Raw genomic sequence first — 23170 nt, 5'->3', positions numbered from 1 at the left:
CAGCATCAAAAATTCCATGGTGGAGAGAACAGTGAAAAACCAGTATCAGGGCCGTCCCTCAGGAGACTGGTACCAAGATGTCATGTCCAGTGTGTTCCAAGCTCAGATGGATCTCAACCATCTGCACACTCACTGTACCAGATTATCCCAATGAATCGTGCCATGGTCATCAACCTATGGTGGATGAACAACAAAGTCCTGACTGTATAGAAAACAACTTAACCATCAACATTTTCCAGGAACCGGGAAGTCACTGTACTGGTGATGTAATTAATCTGGCAGAAGAGGGTACTGATTAAGCAGGTGCAAGAAATAAGAACTTAACAGATTTATATATATATATATATCTTGCATCAGTGAATCATTAAACATCTTTACAAACCCCTAGCCACCATCAACACTTATCTACATCTACAGGAAAAGTGGAGATTACATTTTACAGCAGTTAGGTCTACACTTAAATGCCACAAACAAGTAGTACAAAAACAGCTTTATTTAAAAACATATAAAGTGGATAAAAGGAGTGCAGTCATTCTGCTGCTGCCCCCATTGCCTCGTTTCCCTGGGGTTTTAGCTTCAGGAGCAGCAGTGTCCCCTTCATCACCCTCTGCAGGCTTCTGGAAAGCTTTGGCCTTTACACCCTTCTTGGCTGCCCCTTCACCCTTGGTAGTCTTCTGTGCTTTGGGTTGATCCTCAGCTGTCCCCTCTTCCCCACTGTCCTCTTCGACTTGGGCTTCTTAGCAGGGGGCACCTTGGAAGCAGATGCTTTTGCGGATTTCCTGAGTTTTGCATCCTGAAAGATGAAAATGACAGGTTTGCAATGCAATCCCCCATTTAAAATTTGAGATTCAATTTTACCATGATAAAGCCCAAATAGGGAACAGTACCCATGACAAAAGTGTAAAAAGAGTCCCTATACACCAAAACCACTTGAACAATGCCAATAGTCAGAACATTACTGAAACCACACTTGCCTCTGAAGGTTTCTCCTTCTGCTTTTTGGCTGTAGCTTTTTTTTCTCAGCTTCTAGAGACAAGAGTTAGTGATGTGTGTGTATGTATGCAATCATGGACACCATGAGGAGAAGTGAGATACCCATACAGGTCATTGAATGAGCAATGTTAAATGTCCTCCATTGCAATGGGAGTAGCTCAGATTTAATTACTTGGGTTAACAAAGCCTAGTTGCCACAAGTAGCCTATTGAAGTAACTATCCAGTGGAGATCTCACTTAAAAAAAAAGTTTATATTGTGTTAATTCGTACCCAAATAATGTTGTGGATTCATCCTGTATAGTGATGTTACGTTTGATGCCTGAGCTCTGAGGCATGCGTTGAAATCGCAGTGTGCTGATGCTTGCATCACTTTATCAGAAGCACATGATCATTGACGTCCAAAGCTTCGTATCGTCGAACAACCACCTGATTGGTAGAAGACAAAAAGGCTACACTGCACACACTATGGGGTTTGGGACATAATCTATAATAATTTGGCTGCTCTATATTCTTTAGACCAGCAGGTGCCACTAGTGTGCACTTGATCAAAGCCTTGAGAATTTGACCTAATTCAGACAATTAGCTGGAAAATCTCAACGCTCATGGAAGCTTTGTTTCCCCATCACTAATCCTATACTAGTATTTGTAGTCAAAGCATAATTTGAAATAAAACAACACAAAAAAAAACATCTGAACTTGTAACAAAAACAGACAGTTTCGATAATGCTTGCCATTTCCTCATTAAACATTATATCATGTTGGGTCATTGGCTGAGGTGGCCAATCAGCAGTATACTTGATTTAATATTTTTTATAACAGGTATATGCCCACACCATTCTGTTGTTGGGGTACGTCCAGGGCCGGCTTAACAAAGGGGCTTCCCGGGGCTGAAGCCCCTGGGCCCAGAAGGCTGAAAAAAGTCACAAATATATACATACATTAAACAGTACATATTAGATATGTAGTATATATTTTTACTGCAACCGCAAACCACAGGAGGATTCTGGAGCCCGCTATCAATGAGTGTAGACAGCTTCCTGCTGCCACTATGCTAATCACCAGATAGAAGGAGGAGAGGTATGGTCCCCATGTGGGTAAATGGGGGGCCCTGCCTTGATTGGGTAACTGCATAATAAACTGCATAATAACTAAATGTGACTGGTCAATTATGTGAGTCAGGGGCTGGGCCCAAGAGGCAAAAAACAAATAACTTTTTTTATATCCAACCAAGGGAGCCTGTTGTCAATGTTCAAAATACACCAGAGAACATATTTAGCCACTGAGGATCAATAGTTAGGCAACAGTGAGATACTTATTTTTGGAAAGGTGGATTTTTAAAAGAAGAAGCTCGAACTGTTTGGGCGCAGACCTGGATAGTATGACAGATCTCTGCAGTAGATTGCAACTCCGCCCCCTTTGGCAGTTCAATCTCGACGGAAAATCTTGTAGTTGGGGATGGAAATTTCAGAATTTTTGGTGGCCTTCCTAAGCCAGAATTCAGACACGGCTCGGGCTTCAGAATAGATTCAGGGCATAATGTACAGACAAGGGTATTGTAGGATGTGGGGACAGTGGGGGTAAACCTAGGAATGTGTAACGATGGGAGAGCTTGCATCTCTGGAGACACCAGCTAAGTCAGATGAGGTCACCCTATGTGTGGGGTGTGTGACAAAAGAGCTTTCTAAGGCATGTTGAGCTGGACTAGGGGCTCTACAGTGACATAAAACAATAACTAACCGACACAGCAGAAGACAAGGCATATTGACATTAGAGAGAGGCATGTGTAGCCGAGTGATCATAGGATCCAAGGAGCAGCAATATGTGAGTCCGGGAGCCGTTCGGTAGTCGCTACTATGCTAGGCAAGTGGGAGGCATGGCATTCAGAAAGCTAGCGTGCCGGGGCTAGCAGATGGGTCTTCGGTGACAACGCAACGGAAAGCCTGTTGAAACCACATCGGACGATTACGTCGGCAGACCAGTCGTGATGGATCGGCGGGGCTCCCTGTCGGCAATAAAGGGTCCAGGCAAATTGGCAAAAGAGGTATTGTAGCCCACGAATTAGTGTGTATACCTCTTCGGCTAGCTGGTAGATGGGCCTGGCTCGAGGCTAGCTCAAGGCTAACTGGTGCATTAGCCAGCGGTAGCCACACGATTGCAGCAAGCTAGCTGCGATGATCCGGTGTAATGGCCCAGAGCTTGCGGCAGGAATCCGGTGATGTGGTGGAGAAAAGCAGTCCGATATTGCGCTGTGCAGACTGGCAGGTATTGACCGAGCTATAACTGGCTGGTGACCGAGCTAAAGGTGAAGACGGTTAGCCGTGGCTAACAGTGACTACTAGCTAGTTAGCTGGTTAGCTTCTGATGAAGGTTCCAGTTATAACGTATAGAAATAGCAGATTCGTACCACATTGGGTGGGGCGGGTTGCAGGAAAGTATATTTAGATCGTGGGTGGAAAGTGAGATTAAAATATATTCAAAAAAACGATGAGACCAATTGTTTACATGGGAAAGACAAACACACGTCCGACTGCTACGCCATCTTGGATTCTTGGAATACTTCAATCTCACCAGGTCCAAAGATGGATATTTCTCTGTTATGTAGCCGTGAATGGCCTGCGATTAGACCCGCTTTCGAGAATCCAAATCCTTCAGCGCTTCATTAACCATCACCATCGTACGTGGATGAAGAGGGTGTTTCCGTGCCACAGCAGGTGCTTTGCTGGATTCTAACAATGAAATTGACAAATGTATCAACCGTAATCTAACCAAATAGCCATAAAATTAGGCTACTCAAATTGGCTTAAACCGCACATGGTTTTACAAACCTGATTTATCTTTTCCCGACACTTTTTCATATTTATGGGCACGTCAGAAGATGAAGTTACTTCTTCGGCGGCTGCTGCTTTTTTTTAGGAGGCATGATCAAACGGTTAATCTCAAAGTTAGGCTATATAAAAATGTTAGTATAAAAACAGCAACTGCATTCTCAGCCTACACACGTTCAATGTTATGCACTTCAAGCAATACCGCCGCAACGCACAAAGTTTACATGAACAGGCACTGACATTTAGGTACCATGACATTTAGGTACCAGTTAGAGCATTCAAGGTAAACTGATCAGTCCGAGTAGTGTGAACTCGCTTCTTCTTCTCTCCTCCGTTCCTTCCTTCCTTCCATCCTTTCCTTTACTGCGTTTATCAGTTTAGCTTCACTGCTCTGGCATATTATTAAACATGACTCACCAAACATAAATTAAATATGGAAGTAGAAGATAAATATTTTTCTCATACAGACAAGTTAGTTTGGTTTTAAAAATCGAATTGTCGGCAATAATGATACAAAATAACATCTGTTAAAGACAGATAGCTTGAGAACTTAAAAATAATGACCGATAAATGATTCTGAATGTTCAGCCTCTTTGTCCTCTGCAACATGACATTAGCCCACAGTTGTCATATGAGACATGTGGTTTTCCTGTGAACAAGCTCCACATCTGCTTTTCTATTGAAACATTTATTCTTTGTCCCAGTCACAGCCACCATCTTCTGTGAAGTCAGACTAACAGTATGTATGTAGCTGTCTAAATAATGACCTTGTTCATCCCTGATATGGCTGGTCGTCTGTTTTTGCTCATCCTCCTTTTCGGTGAGTTATTTTTCCGTTCCAAGTTCCATCATCTGTTTGTGCTACAGGATATTCCATTCTTCTTTCCCCTCTTTTAGTCTTTTACTTTAGAAACTCTTAATATTTCAACATGTTATGGTTATAATAAGTGTGTCTTATTCCATTGATCATCCTATTAATTTATATTTCTCTGTCATTATTGTACATTTTGTTCAGATAAGAATGACCACTGCTTGATAACATGGCTGTGAATGCATTCCAGGCTATTCTGCTTCGCCAGCTTGTGTAAAGTGTTCCCATCTCATGTTTTCTTATTTTTCATAATGGCTAAAAGAGCATGATAATGACCCATTTTGTTATGTCTAGATACCTTCCAGTACCTCAAAGCCAAAGGTCAGTAGCATTATTATGAATTTAAAGCTGCATTATGGAACATTTTGGGCTACCAGACAAAACAACGGGTTACCAAAATATTCAAGTAGTGATTGAAATATTTTCAATAAAAACGTTATTTTGATGAATTCATCGGAGTCAACATTGGTCAGCATCCCCATGGAATGCTTTCGACACTTTGTAAAATCCATGCCCCGACTGTTTGGTATACTCCGTGTAGTCCCGACACAAATCTAGGGTTGGTACCCAAGCCAGCTGGTGGATCATTCTAAATGTTCCGTTGCCAGGATGACTGTCAATGTTCTTATCCCTTGCTTTCTAGCTAGGCAACTTCGGCTAACACAGTCACGTCAAACAGTGCAGCCAGAATAACAGCAAAGAAGCTGTATTTGCATTTGTTTAAGCTGTTTTCTACAGATTTTTTGGGGGGGATACATCCATAACAATGAGCTAATGACTCGATGCGAGATTTCGCCTGGCATAGAAAATGTGCTCTCTCTCCAGGACACTATTCAGAGGAGCTAGCCAACTACAGTACACAGTTAACATAATCACTTTAAACTGAAGCTGGAATGACAGTAAACTAGCTGCATTTTGTGTTTTTCTATTGGCATTTCTTTGAATATATCCATAAAAATGATACTGATTCATGATTTTGACTGGCTTAGAAAACCTGCCAGACTGTCTCATCCCGACACATTCGTTCATTACTATGTGACAGCTGGAGATGATCGAATTTCAATATTGAAACAATGTTGCAAATATCAGAGACAGACAGCAAGGTTAATGCAAATCTCCGCTGTTGAAAACCAAATGCTAGTCTACAATAAATGGGATATAATATCTAAATGCTTTTTACAGTGGAGATCAAGTTTATAAATTGCCTGGCTGTGCTGATGAGATAGTGGACTGAGCAGTCAAATGGAATAGTGAATAGACCATTTTCTGTGTTTGCAAACGTTGCACGCATCGCCCTCGTGCGGCAACGTTTACAAACACAAAAAATAGTCTATTCACTATTCCATTTGACTGCTCAATCCACTGTGGTGACAGCACAAAAAAAGCCTCTATTTACATGTTGCATATGAGTCCATTTCACACTACTTTTGGATTATAATTGGAGTTTAAGGCTCGTATGAATGTCCTGCTTAATATAATGTTTGTCATCATTGCAAATCAACTGCATTATACTTAAAAATAACTTCAACTTCAACCAGTAAAATGGCTCTTTGGCTATCATTTGCTACAGCCTATGGCTATGTCAGTGAGTGTTTAGCATTCTAGCTAACAACTTGCTGCATCCAAAGATCACAACCAAATATAATCTTAGTGACTGTTCAAGCAAGAATCAAAACATCATTGTTAGCGTAGGAGAGCCCCCCCAAAGTTATTTTGTTTAGAAGAAATAAAAACGTAAATCTAGGCTATGTTGAATGGGAGCAGATGGCGTGGCTTTCTTACTGCAGCCAAGAGTCACGCGCATCTGTACGTGATGTCAGTGTGTCGTGCACTGGAATGTATGGAATGCCATTTGGGTCTTCGCATTTCAAAAAAGATACACGAGAAATAACACTGTTTGATGTGTCAAATAACACTATTTGAAGCGTAAAATAAGCTTGTTGACCAATCAGGACCTGGATATGACTGTACGTCACAATCATTTAACACGTTCGTTACCTTTTTACGTAGTTATTACAGATTGATTACACTATCACTTGTATTTCATATGTCACAGCGATTCACCGATATGTATGATGCTAGTAAAGTTTTTGGTCTTGCGCACCTGCCGCTTCAGTACAAGCGCAGACACACCTCCCCACGCTCTGGGACAGTTCTGGTCAGAACAAAATCCATCACTTCCGTTGTTTGGCTGTGCCCATATAGCAACGTTCCACAATGAGCATATGTCCTGGTGGAAGGATGAAAATAAAACACATTTACTCAGAACAATAATACGTCTTTAATGAAAGACATGTTCTTAATCTTTTGTTTAAATGTTGGCAACCGTTTTACAAAAGCAAAATGCCCATCGAAGCCGAGGATTATTGTGTGATAACTCCCTCCTAAGGGCTGTTCCTGCCACGGGTTCTCATTGTTTATTGTTAAATAGACAACAGTGTCTTAATTGTTTTCTCTTTCAAACTCATATAATATTAAGTGGTACATTATATGTATGAGTAGTTAAACATTGAAAATGAATTTATAATTCAATTAAAAAATACACTCCATCATCCCTCTGTCACAGATCTTCCTCAGCCCAGTCTGACAGTGATTCCTGCAGTCATCAAAGAGAGAGACTCAGTTCAGCTGAACTGTCAGACTCCTCCATCTGTCTCTGAGTGTTACTTCAAAATGGAAGGGCAAGTGGAATTCACCCTACCATCACCCTGTCAACAGGAACTCACAGGAACACTACTGGTGAGGTGGACAGGTCAGAGTTCACCAGCTGAGGTCAAAATACAATGTCAGTACAGTGCTACAGGTTCACAGTTTAGATCCATGTTCAGTGAGCCTTCAACAGTCACAATTCAGGGTAAGAAGACTATTTGAATGGTTGTAAACAATGTACTGTTGTGCCATCATTACCATGTTCCTCTTGTGATATGTTATCATACTGTGTGTTGTTATAAGCTATTACATGAAGCAATCAAGGAATGTATTATATCTCCTTAACTTCCCATACTGTCGCTGCATGAGGTAATGGACTCAAGATCCTTAAGTGTGAAGTAACAAGGAGGGACTAGGCTATCAGTACATTTCTCAAAACCACAAAATGCTAAATGCTATATTCCCCTATTCTCAGACATTCCTCAGCTGACAGTGAGTTCTACAGTCATCAGAGAGACAGAATCAGTTCAGCTGAGTTGTGAGACTCCTCCATCTCGCCATGTGTCTAACTGTTACTTCTACATAGAGGTGGGGAAGAATTTTCCAGGGTCATTGTGTACGCAGACAATAACAGGAACTGAGCTGCTGAAGAGGGCAGGTCCAACATTTCCAGCTGTGGTCAAAGTGAAATGTTACTATGCTGTAGGGAGGTCTCACACATCTCCTTTAAGTAACCCTGTCTCAGTCACTGTTCAGGGTAAGTAGGTGGTTTATAAAATGATACACTTCACTGTTATACCGTATTAATTATGCTCGTTCTGAAAATGAGATCTTCTGTCGTATTTCCTAAACGTCTTCATTTCACATAATGATAGGATTTACTGTACTTTGTACAAACATAAATGCTGACATAGTTGAACATTTTATTAATGGATCTACCATACTGTTAGTATGTATGGATTAGCTGTAATGTTTTTAAATGCAACTTTCAAAGAGACACACCTCCTCCCAGGCTGGCCGTTCTACAGTCATCAGAGAGAGAGACTCAGTTCAGCTGAGCTGTCAGACTCCTCCATCTGTCTCTGTGTCTCACTGTTACTTCTACACAGAGGGGAGAGATCCTAAACACTCACCCTGTACACGTTCACTCACGGGGACTGAGCTGCTCTCGTGGGCAGGTCAAAGTTCATCTGCTGAGATCAAACTGAGATATCTTTACACAGTAGAAACTTACTATCCATCGATGCACAGTGGTTCTGTCTCTCTTACTATTCTTGGTAAGAAATGTTATATTCAGATTCTCTTGAATGATTCTGTTTAAATCACAATCTCATCCAATGTCATTTCAAAATAGTTGTTGTGAAGACAAATATTTGAAATGTATATGTCAGAAGTAGAGTTCTAAGATCCCACGGCAAACAACCACAGAGACAGGCCAAAGTACAATCAAAGGTTCTTTATAAACTCATCTTTACACAGAAATACACAGTATCACTACGGTCCTATAAGAAACGTATAAATAGGCTGGGATTTAGGGCTGTAGGCTAACTAGAAGCAACGGGCCAAACTAAACCTTCCGAGCAGGGTTTTTTCGTTCGGTTCTACCCGAGCAGGATTAGTTCGGCTCTACCCAAACAGGGTTCGGCTCTTCCTCCCGAGCAGGGATCATTAGTTGATGGCTGGTCTGGTAGTCGATTGCTGGTTTGGTGTTCAATGGCAGGTCACCTTCTGTCCCTCGCTCTGCACCGGCCTGGCTGTGTGGTAGAGTTGGGTGTAGCCTCTCAGCTGCGTCAGGCGTGTCCCCCGTGTCTGTAGTCGTGGGGGACAGAAAATATACAATTAGAGGATGTACTGGCCAACAATTGGTGTCACACTCACACGTTCGCAACAAGCACTTTCCTTTAGTAGTGCAATAGAGAGCATTGTGATTTGTGTCTTTCCAACAGCAAGCGACCAGCGGAGACGAGAAGCTTGTCGGTTGAGAGGTCCCTGGTTCAGTTCCTTTTAACTCTAGTTCTGAGGCGTGTTTAGCGATTGGTTTGGGGAGGCAGGAGGTGATAGAGAATCATCTCAATGTCACTTTAGTCCATGTTAATCTGTGGAATCACAGCACACCATACAAGCAAGCAAAATAGTCCATGCGATTCAATTTGATTTCACACGTGAGCATGTAAGGAATTAAGTGAAAGGAAATCGTTGTAAACACACAGCACACATGATTAAATGGAACTCATAAATATAAATGATATCAAATAAGATATTCTGATACGTAATATAAAAAGAATTGCAGGCTCTAGTTTAGTAAGAGTCAGTGTCACTTGTGACATATACATTACATTCAAATATAGTGATGTAAAAAGGAGTCTCTGTTCTTTCCTAACAGATCCAAAACCAGACATTACAGTCCAATTTGATGAGGACTTCACCATCATCTGTTTGATTCCTGGATCCGTCAGTCCTGACAGCACCTGTAACCTGTATGTTGGAGAGGAGAGTCAGCCATCCTTCACAGCAAAGACCAAGAAGAGACAATCCACCTCAGCACCCAGACAGGAGTTCTGTCAATTCACTCCAAATCATAGTGATCTGATCAGTGGTCTACAGTCAGTGAGGAGTAAGGAGGTGAGCTGTGATTACAGAGTGAGCTCTGGACCAAACTCTCTCTCTCCACGCAGTGATGGGTACAGCTTTACAGGTGAGTCATTATCTAAACAAATCTATCAGGGCTGCAGGTCTTCATGATCTGACTCACTTTGATTTTAGCATCTTCTTGGTATGACTATATTCATTCTGACCAACAAACTAAATATCACATTTCAATCCCAAATGATTTCAGATCTGGTGGGAGTTCACATCAGTGATCCAACAACTGTACAGACACCTTCTATAGCAGGTAGGCCACACATTTGTGCTTTTATAGTGGGGCTGCTGTTATTTTAAAGAAAAGCATGTTTCCGCAATAAGAATAGTTGTGTTCATGTGTAAATTAAGCTGTTCTATAGATATGACACCAGCCTGAATACCAATGTCTGGGATCTTCAGCACAAGTAATAGAATGTCTGTGTTCATCTAGTGGAGTGTTTAGATCGTATCTATGCGCTGTTATACTTCTGCTGTTAGATAACATGGTGACTTCATTCTAGGAAGCTGTCAACAACAATCAACACCTTATCTGTCCTGAAAGACTTTATCACCTTATGAATTGGTCTTATCATCTCTATAATGAGTAGAAATATAATCTACCAGGGCTAGAAGCAAACTGTCCGTAGTGATTTTTATAGTCCTACTTTGCCCACTTTGAATAGACAAGTTATGAAGGTATTTCAAAAGGCCAACAACACCATGATGATCATTAAAACGATCATGAATAAAATGCTAATTTCATTAATATGTGTTTTCTCAGTGGGTTTGACTCCAGGTCCTAGATCTACTTTGCCTCCCAGCAAGACAGTGAGTCCTACAGAAGGTGTGTTGGGCCTCTAAATTACCATCTCTGCAAATAGTAATTATACAGTCAAGAATTTAGATTACGGGCCTGTAAAATTAAGTGACCCAAATGTGAATGTAATACCTTATTCTTGTGTAATCATATTGCTTCCCACTAGTTTCAACTGTTACTTCTACCTTTACCCCAGACACCACAGTGACACCAACTACCAGTAAGTAGATCCACCAATTTTAACTTAGTTTCAAATACAATATCTTTGTTCACATTCATTCACTAAAGCTCTGACCGGTTAACTAATAGATGTATTCATAGCTGCTTGTAATTTCAGTCCAGATTTTTAACCACTTTTAATCCATCTGATTTGTAGGTAACGTGTAGTGTACTTCTCTCTTTCTGCTTATTGAAAGACCTTAGATATTACATTAATTTACGTTTGTTCTTGTGTAATATGAGTAATCTCTTCTCACCATGTTTGACCTCCCCTTTGACCCCCAGCACGGCAGTGAATCCTTTATCAATTCTCTTAGTCATCTTTATCTAGTTAGCAAATAGAAGTAAAATAAATAGAGTAGCTTATCTTCTCCATGTTGAGTTTTTTCCCATCACAAATTTGCCTCATTACAAAAAGAGGTTGATATTTGATTGATTAAAATCAACCCATTTAGATGTATTTTTGTATAATCAGATCCAATGATTTGCTTTGCATCAGGGTCGACTGTTTGCTGTACTTTTACCACTGACACCCCAGCGAGTCCAACTGAAAGTAAGTATAGCCAATAGATTTAATTTAGTTTGCTAAGTATTTTTGTCTATTAAAGCATAAACCAGTTTTGCAAATATAGTCAAATGTAAATTCAGTCAAAGGTTAAGGATGAATCAAACAATTAATTTGTCTCTTTATAGAAATATTTGCATAACTCTGTTATTAAACTGTCCTTCTCTCTTGCATGTGCCCAGGAGTTCAAAGCTCCACAGAAAGTGATGTGGAATCAAACAGTCAAGAAAGCATTCTGGGTAAGTATCCTTTTCTAGCTGTCTTTTGTCACACATATGAAAACAGAGCTGTTCACATTTTTTCAGAAGAACAATAATGTGGTCCAAAAGCTAATGACCTCTCCCGTTGTCATCATGTCACCAAATAGTGGGGCAATTATGGCAGGCAGCAGTGGCTTCTGGAGTGGGCGTGCTCCTGGTAGGATTGACAGCTGTCTGTCTCTGCAGGAGGACCAGTGAGTACATTTGATTCTGCCTAACAAATCATTTGCAAATTTACCGTGCTGACATTAATGTAAGTGCCTTTGGCATGGGTTAATTTGTCAACTCATTTTGATCAAATTGTATAGCCTGTTTGGGATAGGGGGCAGTATTTTCACGGCCGGATGAAAAAAACGTACCCGATATAAACTGGTTACTACTCTTGCCCAGAAACGAGAATATGCATGTTAGTAGTAGATTTGGATAGAAAACACTCTGAAGTTTCTAAAACTGTTTGAATGGTGTCTGTGAGTATAACAGAACTCATATGGCAGGCAAAAACCTGAGAAGATTCCAAGCAGGAAGTGGCCTGTCTGTGAAATTGTAGTTCTTCTTTTGGTTCTCTATCGAAACTACAGTATCTGAGCTGTTACGAAGCACTTTCTAAGGCTTCCATTGGCTTTCTAAAGCCTTCAGAAAGCGGATTGAGGTGTCTCCTGTCACTGGTTAGAGTATGGTAGCACAGTTTGTCAGTGGTCTGCCTGGTGACAAAGAGATTATGCTGTTTTTTATTTTCCTCTTTGAATGAATACACTATTGTCCGGTTGGAATATTATCGCTATTTTACGAGAAAAATACCATAAAATGTATTTTAAACAGCGTTTGACATGCTTCTAATTACGGAAAAGGAACATTTTGAATATTTTTGTCTCGAAATGCGCTCGCGCGTTACTCTTTGGATAGTGACCTGAACGCACGAACAAAACGGAGGTATTTGGACATAACTATGGATTATTTGGAACAAAAACAAAATTTGTTGTGGAAGTAGCAGTCCTGGGAGTGCATTCTGACGAAGATCAGCAAAGGTAATACAATTTTTCTAATAGTAATTCTGAGTTTAGTGAGCCCCGAACTTGGCGGGTGTCAAAGTAGCTAGCCGTGATGGCTGAGCTATGTACTCAGAATATTGCAAAATGTGCTTTCGCTGAAAAGCTATTTTAAAATCTGACATAGCGATTGCATAAAGGAGTTCTGTATCTATAATTCTTAAAATAATTGTTATGTATTTTGTCAACGTTTATGATGAGTAATTTAGTAAATTCACCGGAAGTTTTGGGTGGGAATGCATGTTCTGAACATCACATGCTAATGTAAAAAGCTGTTTTTGGATATAAATATGAACTTGATTGAACAAAACATGCATGTATTGTATAACATAATGTCCTAGGAGTGTCATCTGATGAAGATCATCAAAGGTTAGTGCTTCATTTAGCTGTGTTTTGGGTTTATGTGACATATATGCTTGCTTTGAAAATGGCTGTGTGATTATTTTTGGCTGTGTACTCTCCTAACATAATCTAATGTTTTGCTTTCACTGTAAAGCCTTTTTGAAATCGGATGATGTGGTTAGATTAACGAGAGTCTTGTCCTTAAAATGGTGTAAAATAGTCGTATGTTTGAAAAATTGAAATTATAACATTTTTGAGGTTTTTGTATTTTGCGCAACGCACTACCATTGGATATTGGCGAGGCGTTGGCGAGGCGTCTGTCCTCAACAGGATAGGTTAGACTATATTCAATATAATTCATTTAGCCTCATTTGTTTTTCAGAGAAAACCAATTCTCAGAGGTAAGAATTCCCTTGTGAATATGATGCAGATTGTATCAACCTTTAGTTCTGTTTTGTCCATGATGAGATGTTCTTACCACAACCTTCTTATACTTTTATGTTGTACAGACCTACAGCCAGACAGGATGATCACAGACAATGTATGTTCCAAAACTAAATACATCAAACATACACACACACGACTTACAGAACTATATACATGCATGTACAAACACTGTAATTCCATTTTTATTGTGTTTCTGTTCTAGATGAATTGGTGTCTATGGGAGCGGTGAGCAGAGGAATCATGGTGAGTATTCTACATTTACAGTGGTATCTGTACACATATACCACCTGACAGAGGAGGCTGGTGGGATGAGTTATAGGAGGACGGAATCATTGTAATGACTGGAATGGAATTAATGGGACGGAGTCAAACAAATCAAACACATTGAAACTACGTGTTTGACTCCGTTCCATTCATTCATTTCAACGATTACAATGAGCCTGTCCTCCTATAACTCCTCTCACCAGCATCCTCTGCCCTCTGACTGTCTGATCTGAGGATCAAGACCTTAATGTTTCATTAGTAGTGCTTCAACATATGAATGTTCAATGTATCAAACCAACAGCTATATTTATTTACAGATTAATATGGTAATTTGTATTTATTACCAAATAAGATGTTTTTACCCAAAACAGTTTCTTAATACATTCATTATTGTTAAACCCTGTAAATGTGTTCCTAAGTAGGTACAGAGTTTAGTCGTACAAATAAAATTTTTAAATCAAATAACCTACATCTTGCTTTGGACATGTGTAGACCTCAGAATGACACAAAACCGACAAACACTTCCTGTGATACAAAGGAGGGTGCAGTTCATGTCACGAGTTAGATTAGAATAGACAGACAGTTTGATAGACTGGAGGATAAAAAGTCTCTCTCTTCTCTCCCTCTCTCTCTACTACAGGTGGATTCAGGAGATGCTGGAATCGATTCTCAGATCACTTCTGTACTGTCCACGTTCACGCCCTCAGGTTTGTCCCTCAGATCTCGGGACCATCTGCAAGTGCACAGCTACTGTACATGCTTAAACTTTGGGCCTAACCTTATCAACCTTATCAAAACACATATATGACACTTAAAACAGAAATGAATGTGTCAGAGCATCTGTGGAGCATGAGAATAGAGCTGTAGATCTGCAGGGTGGTTTGAGTCATGAGGAGAAGTGTGAAATGACATCAAGCCTTGTTACTTGCACTTCTTCTATTTGGATGTTACCAACGCAACAGAGCAAACTCGACTAAGTAACTCACATGCAATGTAGACATGTAATATACACACGATCCACCCTCAAACACACACTCATACATACATACACAACCTCTTAATCATGGAATTGTCTCTCTCTGTGATGTGCAGGTAACGTTGATGTGGATACACAGGCATTTGCAAATAAACATGTAAGTACAGCACAAATAATTGCATGGAGTATTCTTATATCGGTTGTACTATTCATTGTATTATATTGTTATATTATTATTATTATTTATAGCATTGTTTTCACAGACAGACGGACTCGAGGATACAAGTATCTCTCTTTCTCTCACTGTGATTTGACTTTCAGTTTAAGATTGGTCTTACATCCTCATAAAATACCCCTTATGAATTACATTAACTGTACTGTAGATTCGAAGCCCTAAAGTGAATCTGTTTCTTTCCTCTAGTCTGACACTTACCATGTATACAGCTCAATCCCCGACAGACCAGCAACCTCAGCCCAGCCGGATGGGTTGTACAGTCTTCTGCAGACACACTGACACTACACCTCTGGCTTTCTGTAGCTATGTCTCACACAAATACATTCTATCTCACACGACATCCATTGTTTATCACACATCCAGTTACTGTAAATAAGTTGCTTAACAGGTAATATATCTACTGTATTACACATGGACAACTGGTTTCTGTTACATGTCTATCCATAATATCTGTTACTGTGTTAATATATATATATATTTTTTTAGGGGTCCAGGGGGCATAGTCCCCTTTGAGCATTTTTCTTATTTCTTTCCCCTAGTTAATGCTAAATCTACTGTATTTATGTATTTTACGTTGACTGTGTGATACCTCCTTCCATAGCGGTTGGATACAATTAATTTCCTGTTGGGCAAAACATAATCCAAAACACAACCAAAACAAACTGCAAATGCATCCAACAAGTTTGTTGAGTCACAAGCTTGATGTATTTATTGGGTGCAAAGAATCAAGGACCAAAATACAAAATGTTTGACTACCTTAATACACTATAAATGAGTTTGTCCAAATACTTGTGACTTTTTCAAATGTGGGGACTATATAGATAAAGTGCATTTATATCAAAACGGTAAAACATACAATGCCTTCAGAAAGTCTTCACACCCCTTGACGATTTCCACATTTTGTTGTGTTACAGCCTGAATTTAAAATGTATGAAATTGAGATTTTTTTTGTAACTGGCCTACACACAATACCCCATATCGGGGTGGCAGGTAATCCAGTGGTTAGACCGTTGGACTAGTAATCGAAAGGTTGCAAGATCGAATTCCCGAGCTGACAAGGTAAAAATCTGCCGTTCTGTCCCTGAACAAGGCAGTTAACCCACTGTTCCTAGGCCGTCATTGAAAATAAGAATTTGTTCTTAACTGACTTGCCTAGTTAAATAAAGGTAAGGTCAAAGTGGAATTATGTAAAAAAAAAAAGAAGAAAAAAAGTGTCATTGAGTATTTAACCCCTTTGTTTTGGAAATCCAAAATAAGTTCAGAAGTAAAATTCTGCTTAACAAGTCGCATAATATGTTGCATGGACTCACTCTGTGCAATAATAGTGTTTAACATGATTTTTTTAATGGCCTCATCTCTGTACCCCACACATACAATTATCTGTAAAGTCCATCAGTCACGTAGTGAATTTCAAACACAGATTCAACCAAAAAAACAGGGAGGTTGTCTAATGCCTCACAAATAAGGACACTTATTGTTTAAAAAAAGCAGACATTGAATATCCCTTTGAGTAAGGTGAAGTTATTAATGGATGGTTTATCAATATACCCAGTCACAACAAAGATACCGGCATCATTCCTAACTTAGTTGCCGAAGAGGAAGAAACCTGCTCAGAGTTTTCACCATGAGGCCAATGGTGACCTTAAAGCAGTTACAGAGTTTAATGACGCTCAGCAGCACCTTCTCCACGCTGCTCTTCGTCGTCCTTCTCGCCTTCCTGTGGAGGAACTGGGAGGTCATCTCGCAGTACCTGGATCTCCTCCTGATGTCCCCGAGTCGACCTACACGGGTGGGGCTCTCTTAATGAGTGACGAAGGGAGGTGATGGTGGGGCGGGGCTCCCTGAACAATGAGGGACAGAGGCAGGGACTGGTGTGTGGGGGGGGGACTAACTAACAAACCCGTACACTGCCTCTGATGCATGTGGTGGAGCCAGGCAAGTACAAAGGGTGGGCTTAGCGGAAAGGAGGAGGATGATGAGGTGCCAGGAGATCTGCACACTTACTTATCTCTCTCTCAGAACTGTGAAATTGTTTACACGTGGAAGATGTTTTCTTGATTTAGAATTGATTCAAGTGGTATTGAATTTGTTTCTTCTTCTTATTGCAGTCATTAATGCAAATGCTTGAGGGCTTTCTCTTGTGGCAGGATTGGGAAGGTAAACAGCTGGCATGTTGATGATCCACGTGACTTCACCCTTTTTTTGATCTCCTTTTCTCTACGTCCAAAATCTCTCTTCCTTTTCTCTCTTTAACCCTAAAATCTCTCCTTTCTCCCTTTTCTTACTCCCAATATGTTCTCTTCCATGTTTGTCTTCCTCTGCCCCTCTTCTCAATCCCCCCAGTCGTTGCCCATTTCACCAAATCGCTCTTCTTTCTGGGAGGATTAATGTGACTAGCTACAGTGCACTGTTGTGGACAAAATCTAATTCATCACTGGATCAAGCAAGTGATGGGTTCTTGACTTGTTTCTATTGGACGAGCTAAATGCGACGTTGGGCTTGATTGGATCAGAACTGAGTCGGAATATGCTCAGCTTGACGCCTTGCACTCTTGGCCTGGCCTGTTGGATCTGCCCCTGCTGAGACTATAAACTAATCTATAAACTGAATGAACATACTTGAAGAGCTGTGAAACTGCTCAGACTTTCAGTGCTTCCGTACTGTTTCTATTAGTGAAAATGAAATGTAAACTTTTTATTTTTTTAAACAAATAAACATGCGGTTTTAAAAATGAAGGATTGAGTCAACAAACCCAGTTTCTATTTCAACCTCGTGTTTTTGATGTGTTGCAAATGTTGCCTATATTGACAAGCTAGTCGAGCTCTAACAATGTCCTCAAAGATGGAAAGCAGGCGAGACCGTTCCAGCCAATGAGGGCAGATAAGTGTGACTGGGTCATAGATAGGCCTCATCTGTGACAGCTTCAATGGCGTTGTCTATACTCTCAAATTTAAAGTATTCAATTTTCTTTAATGGCAGATTTCTCCTGACTCGTAGGTATTCCCACCCAGTTGACTATGTTAAAATAGTGAAAGCCCTCCATGGCAATGTCTATGCTAAAATGGGTTATCCATAAGTATCACAACAGGCACAACTCCAATATGAAGTCGTTTTTTCAGTTGCAGAAATGCCACGAGTCCACAATCTAACAATTACAAAACTTGGATTCGATCAAATAACCCCCATGTAGCAAATTGGCAAATATTTGTTGATCAAATAAAACTCATTGACCTCCATATGAATTGCAGGGAATAAAGAACCAGGAGCACCAGCGGACAGCAATGCTCTGGTTTGGGTACCTTTGAATATCAAACTGAAGACCCAATTAGTTCTTCCTCTCCGTTGTGGACAAACTGAAGTGGTACAACATTTTTTATTGCACCATTGTGGGCACTGACCCATAACAGACTAGTTTTGAGTAATTTCCCATAGCTTCATAATTAACAGCGAAAAAACAGTATCAAGGCCGTCCCTCAGGAGACTCGTACCAAGATGTCATGTCCTGTGTGCCGAATTGTTCCAGACTCAGATTGGTCTCAACCATCTGCCCACTCACTGTACCAGATTATCCTAATGAATCGTGCCATGGTCATCAACCTATGATGGATGAACAACAAAGTCCTGACTGTATAGCAATACTCTGGTTTGGGTACCTTTGAATATTAAACTGAAGACCCCTGACGTTAGCCATCAATATTTTTCACTGTACTAGTGATACAATTAATCTGGCAGAAGAGGGTACTGATTTAAGCAGGTGTAAGAAATAATAACTTAACAGGTTTTTATAAATATCTTGCATCAGTGAATCATTAAACATCTTAACAAACCCCTAGCCACCATCAACACTTATCTACAGGAAAAGTGGAGATTTTACTGCAGCTAGGTCTACACTTAAATGACACAAACAAGAACTACAAAAAACAGCTTTATTTAAAAACATACAAAGTGGTTAAAAGGAGTCCAGTCATTCTGCTGCTGCCCTCTTGCCTCGTTTCACTGTGATTTTAGCTTCAGGAGCAGCAGTGTCCCCTTCATCACCCTCTGCAGGCTTCTGGAAAGCTTTGGCCTTTGCACCCTTCTTGGCTGCCCCTTCACCCTTGGTAGTCTTCTGTGCTTTGGGTTGATCCTCAGCTGTCCCCTCTTCCCCATTGTCCTGTTCGACTTGGGCTTCTTAGCAGGGGGCACCTTTGGAAGAGGATGCTTTTGCGGCCTTCCTGAGTTTTGCATCCTGAAAGATGAAAATGACAGGTTTGCAATACAATCACCCATTTAGAGATTCCATTTAACCATGATAAAGCCCAAATAGGGAACAGTACCCATGACAAAAGTGTAAAAAGAGTCCCTATACACCAAAACCACTTGAACAATGCCAATAGTCAGAACATTACTGAAACCACACTTGCCTCTGAAGGTTTCTCCTTCTGCTTTTTGGCTGTAGCCTTTTTCTTCTCAGCTTCTAGAGACAAGAGTTAGTGATGTGTGTGTATGCATGCAATCATGGACACCATGAGAAGTGAGATACCCATACAAGTCATTGAATGAGCAATGTTAAATGTCCTCCATTGCAATGGGTGTAGCTCAATAACAACGATCCCATACAATTGGGCGGATTATAGGGTGATGTCTTAATCCTAGGAGTGATGAGCACAATTAATTCAGTGGATTCAGTTTACCGGCTTCCTTGTCCTTAGTCTTCTTGGCTCCAACCTTGGCAGCCTTCTCCACATTGGGATCAGTGTTCTCAGTGGCCTTTGGCTTGGGCTCCTTCACCCTAACCCTGACTGCAAGATGTCAAGGGAGAGTAAACACACATTGAGCTACATTATATTAAACAGCAAACCCATGTTAAATATGTTTGTCATATAATGTTGACTTATATAATAAACACAAAACTTTATATTCAGAACTGGTACCATAAAGTTTCGTTTCGTCGAACAACCACCTGATTTGTAGAAGACTAAAAGGCTACACTGCACACACTCTATGGGGTTTGGGACATAATCTATAATAATTTGGCTGCTCTATATTATTTAGACCAGCAGGTGCCACTAGTGTGCTCTTGATCAAAGCCTTGAGAATTTAACCTATTTCAGACAATTAGCTGGAAAATCTCAACGCTCCAGGAAGCTTTGTTTCCCCATCACTAATCCTATACTACTATTTGTTGCCAAAGCATAACTTGAAAAAACTAAACAAAAAAATACTTAAACTTGTAACACAAAACAGACAGTTTCGATAATGCTTGCCATTTCCTCATTCAACATTATATCATGTTGGCTCATTGGCTGAGCTGGCCAATCAGCAGTATACTTGATTTAATATTTTTTGTAACAGGTATATGCCCACACCATTCTGTTGTTGGGGTACGCCCAGGGCCGGAATAACAAAGGGGCTTCTCGGGCTGAAGCCCCTGGGCCCAGGAGGCAGAAAAAAAGTCACAAATATATACATACATTATACAGTACATATTAGATATGTAATATATATTTTCACTGCAACAGCAAACCACAGGAGGATTCAGGATTCCACTCTCAATGAGTGTAGACAGCTTCCTGCTGCCACTCTGCTAATCATCAGATGGGGGGGAGGAGAGGTTTGGGTAAATGGGGGGCCCTGCCTTGATTGGGTAACTGAAAAAATGAATTGCAATATAACTAAATGTGACTGGTCAATTATGTGAGTCAGGGGCTGGGCCCAAGAGGAAAAAACATTTTTTTAACTTATTTTATAACCAACCAAGGGAACCTGTTCTAAATGTTCAAAATAAACCAGAGAACATATTTAGCCATAGAGGATCAATAGTTTCTCAAAAATAACTGGATTAAATGTTATCACAAGCGCATGCAGGTAACTGCCAATATAAAGAAAACGCCAACAAAGTGTCTTAAAAAGGGTGTTTGGCCTTAACCAGCTGCAAGAACAGCTTCAATGCTCCTTGGCATAAATTCTACAAATTGACCTAAACAGTGGCAGTAAAACACACCCCACACACACACTATAAACTTTGTCCCTCATTTACTCAATTTTTTCCTTGATTTCGGCAGTTTCTGGTTGCCTACTGTCGGGAAGGCTGCAATTTGGGCAGCATGATCAGCTTGTTGTGTTGTGGCCATAGACATAATACATCGATTTTTGGAACCTCTTACCCTGGCAATTTGAGTGGTAACTCATGGGTACACTAGCAATGGCTGCCAGTCCTGATTTGAATGGGAACTGCCATCCATATGTATATAGTTGGTTGCAGCTGTCTGTTTGCACATTTCAAAATAAAAATCGCGGGAAAAAACATAGTTTGTAAAGCAAATGCCTACTGCTGAAAATAGAAGACTGTCTGTAGAACCAATATAATTCTCAACTCCCATTTTTTTGTGACCAGCAGCACTGTTTTTCAAAGTAGCTCATCTTGAGATAGGCTATTGCCAAGAGGAGCGCATTGGCCCTCACCGTGAGTAGTAGCCTATGGCTTCGTCATTACGTGAGTCAGTGTGCCGCTAGAAATTGTATGTAATTGCCCAATGTAGTAATATATAAATAAAAAACACAATTCAAACAGGAAAGCTGCTTTAACATACTCAATTAGAATTGTTTGGAAGGAAAACCATTTCACTCATGTTGTAAATTATAGGTCATATTTCATAGAAATCTGGAAACACTGGGCATTTACTTTAAGAAGATTTAGACATGCATGTGTAGCGTGGTTCGTTCTGCGTTGTGTATTTTTATTTAGGACACTGCCACAACTGGAATTCTGTTGGTAGAATCATTTTTATTCGACCTGCACACGAAGAGACAACACACAATATGTTAGCCCTCGGTGCAGTCACAGCTCTCGGGCACCTTGCTAGCTGAAGGTCCGGCAAAAGAGAACGATAAAAGGGTACGTAAGTACGGATAACCGCGATGGACCAAACCAAAATATACCAACTTTTACAATTAGGTGTATTTACAATATAGATATCAAAAAAAAAATGTACACCGAAAAATAACATTAACTATGCTGCTGTAATTAAATAAAGAAAACACATTGAATTATTATTATTGTTATTAACTTATTAACATCCCCTCTTGACCTGGCCTACTTGAACTGTCCTTGTGCGCAACTTGGTGCATAATCTAGGGGAACAACATCACTCTACTACACATGGGTCACTTACCCGAAACCTCCCCTGTGCGCCGTTTGCTATCGAGTTGGTGTTCTTACCAATACCCCGCCCTCGGTTCCTTTTTTCAGGGTCTTGCGTGTCATGTACTTCAACCTCATCAGGTCCACAGATGGATATTTCTCTGTTATGTAGCCGCGAATGGCCTGCGATGAGACCATTCGAGAGTCCAACTCCTTCAGCGCTTCTTTAACCATCACCATCGTAGGTGGATGAAGAGAAGTTTTCCGTGCCACAGCAGGTGCTTGTTGGATTCTAACAATGAAATTGACAAATGTATCAACCGTAATCTAACCAAATAGCCGTTACTTCTTCGGCGGCTGCTGCTTTTTTTTAGGAGGCATGATCAAACGGTTAATCTCAAAGTTAGGCTATATAAAAACGTTAGTTTAAAAACAGCAACTGCATTCTCAGCCTACACACGTTCAATGTTATGCACTTCAAGCAAAGCACGCGGTTTATCTGAACGGGCGCTGACATTTAGGTTCCAGTCAGAGCATTCAAGGTAAACTGATCAGTCCGAGTAGTGTGAACTCGCTTCTTCTCTCCTCCGTTCCTTCCTTCCATCCTTTCCTTTCCTTTACTGCGCTTATCAGTTTGCCTTCACTGCTCTGGCATATTATTAAACATGACTCACCAAACATAAATTAAATATGACAAGCCTACTACATTTTAGAGATCATAAAACTCTCAACTACAAATGCAGGGTTTTTGTAGTTAAACTTTGTGCAGCTGTAAAAAAGGTAAAACAAAAAGTAGAAGATAAATATTTTTCTCAGACAGACAAGTTAGTTTGGTTTTAAAAATCGAATTGCCGGCAATAATGATACAAAATACCATCTGTTAAAGACAGTTAGCTTTAGATCATAAAAATAATG

General features: G+C 40.3%; 1 protein-coding gene and 1 long non-coding RNA gene across 4 annotated transcripts; one reads left to right on the top strand and one right to left on the bottom strand.

Moving 5' to 3' along the window:
• The first annotated feature begins 680 nt into the window (after positions 1-680).
• On the top strand, positions 681-17867 carry LOC123725595 (uncharacterized). Of its 3 annotated transcripts, XM_082959115.1 has the most exons (17): positions 681-4639; positions 4985-5011; positions 7257-7544; positions 7815-8096; positions 9723-10034; positions 10176-10232; positions 10743-10805; positions 10945-10998; positions 11497-11550; positions 11745-11801; positions 11930-12016; positions 13593-13611; positions 13720-13751; positions 13860-13900; positions 14562-14628; positions 15014-15054; positions 15319-17867. In XM_082959115.1, the coding sequence occupies exons 1-17, from the start codon at positions 4582-4584 to the stop codon at positions 15409-15411; spliced, it is 1632 nt and encodes a 543-aa protein (XP_082815241.1). In that variant the 5' UTR covers positions 681-4581; the 3' UTR covers positions 15412-17867. The 3 variants fall into 3 exon arrangements, with proteins under 3 accessions (XP_082815241.1, XP_082815240.1, XP_082815239.1); XM_082959114.1 differs by having other exon boundaries at positions 10975-10998; positions 15014-17867; XM_082959113.1 differs by having other exon boundaries at positions 15014-17867.
• Positions 17868-19044: 1177 nt separating this feature from the next.
• On the bottom strand, positions 19045-23143 carry LOC123725596 (uncharacterized). Its single transcript, XR_006758137.2, has 4 exons — positions 22287-23143; positions 19806-19913; positions 19536-19588; positions 19045-19360 (listed from the first exon to the last, which is right to left on the bottom strand). It is a non-coding gene; the product is annotated as an uncharacterized LOC123725596 (long non-coding RNA).
• Positions 23144-23170: the final 27 nt, after the last annotated feature.

Source organism: Salmo salar, chromosome 12 (assembly GCF_965601325.2).
Source record: "Salmo salar chromosome 12, fSalSal1, whole genome shotgun sequence".
Taxonomy (NCBI): domain Eukaryota; kingdom Metazoa; phylum Chordata; class Actinopteri; order Salmoniformes; family Salmonidae; genus Salmo; species Salmo salar.
This window is presented reverse-complemented; position numbering and strand designations above follow the sequence as displayed.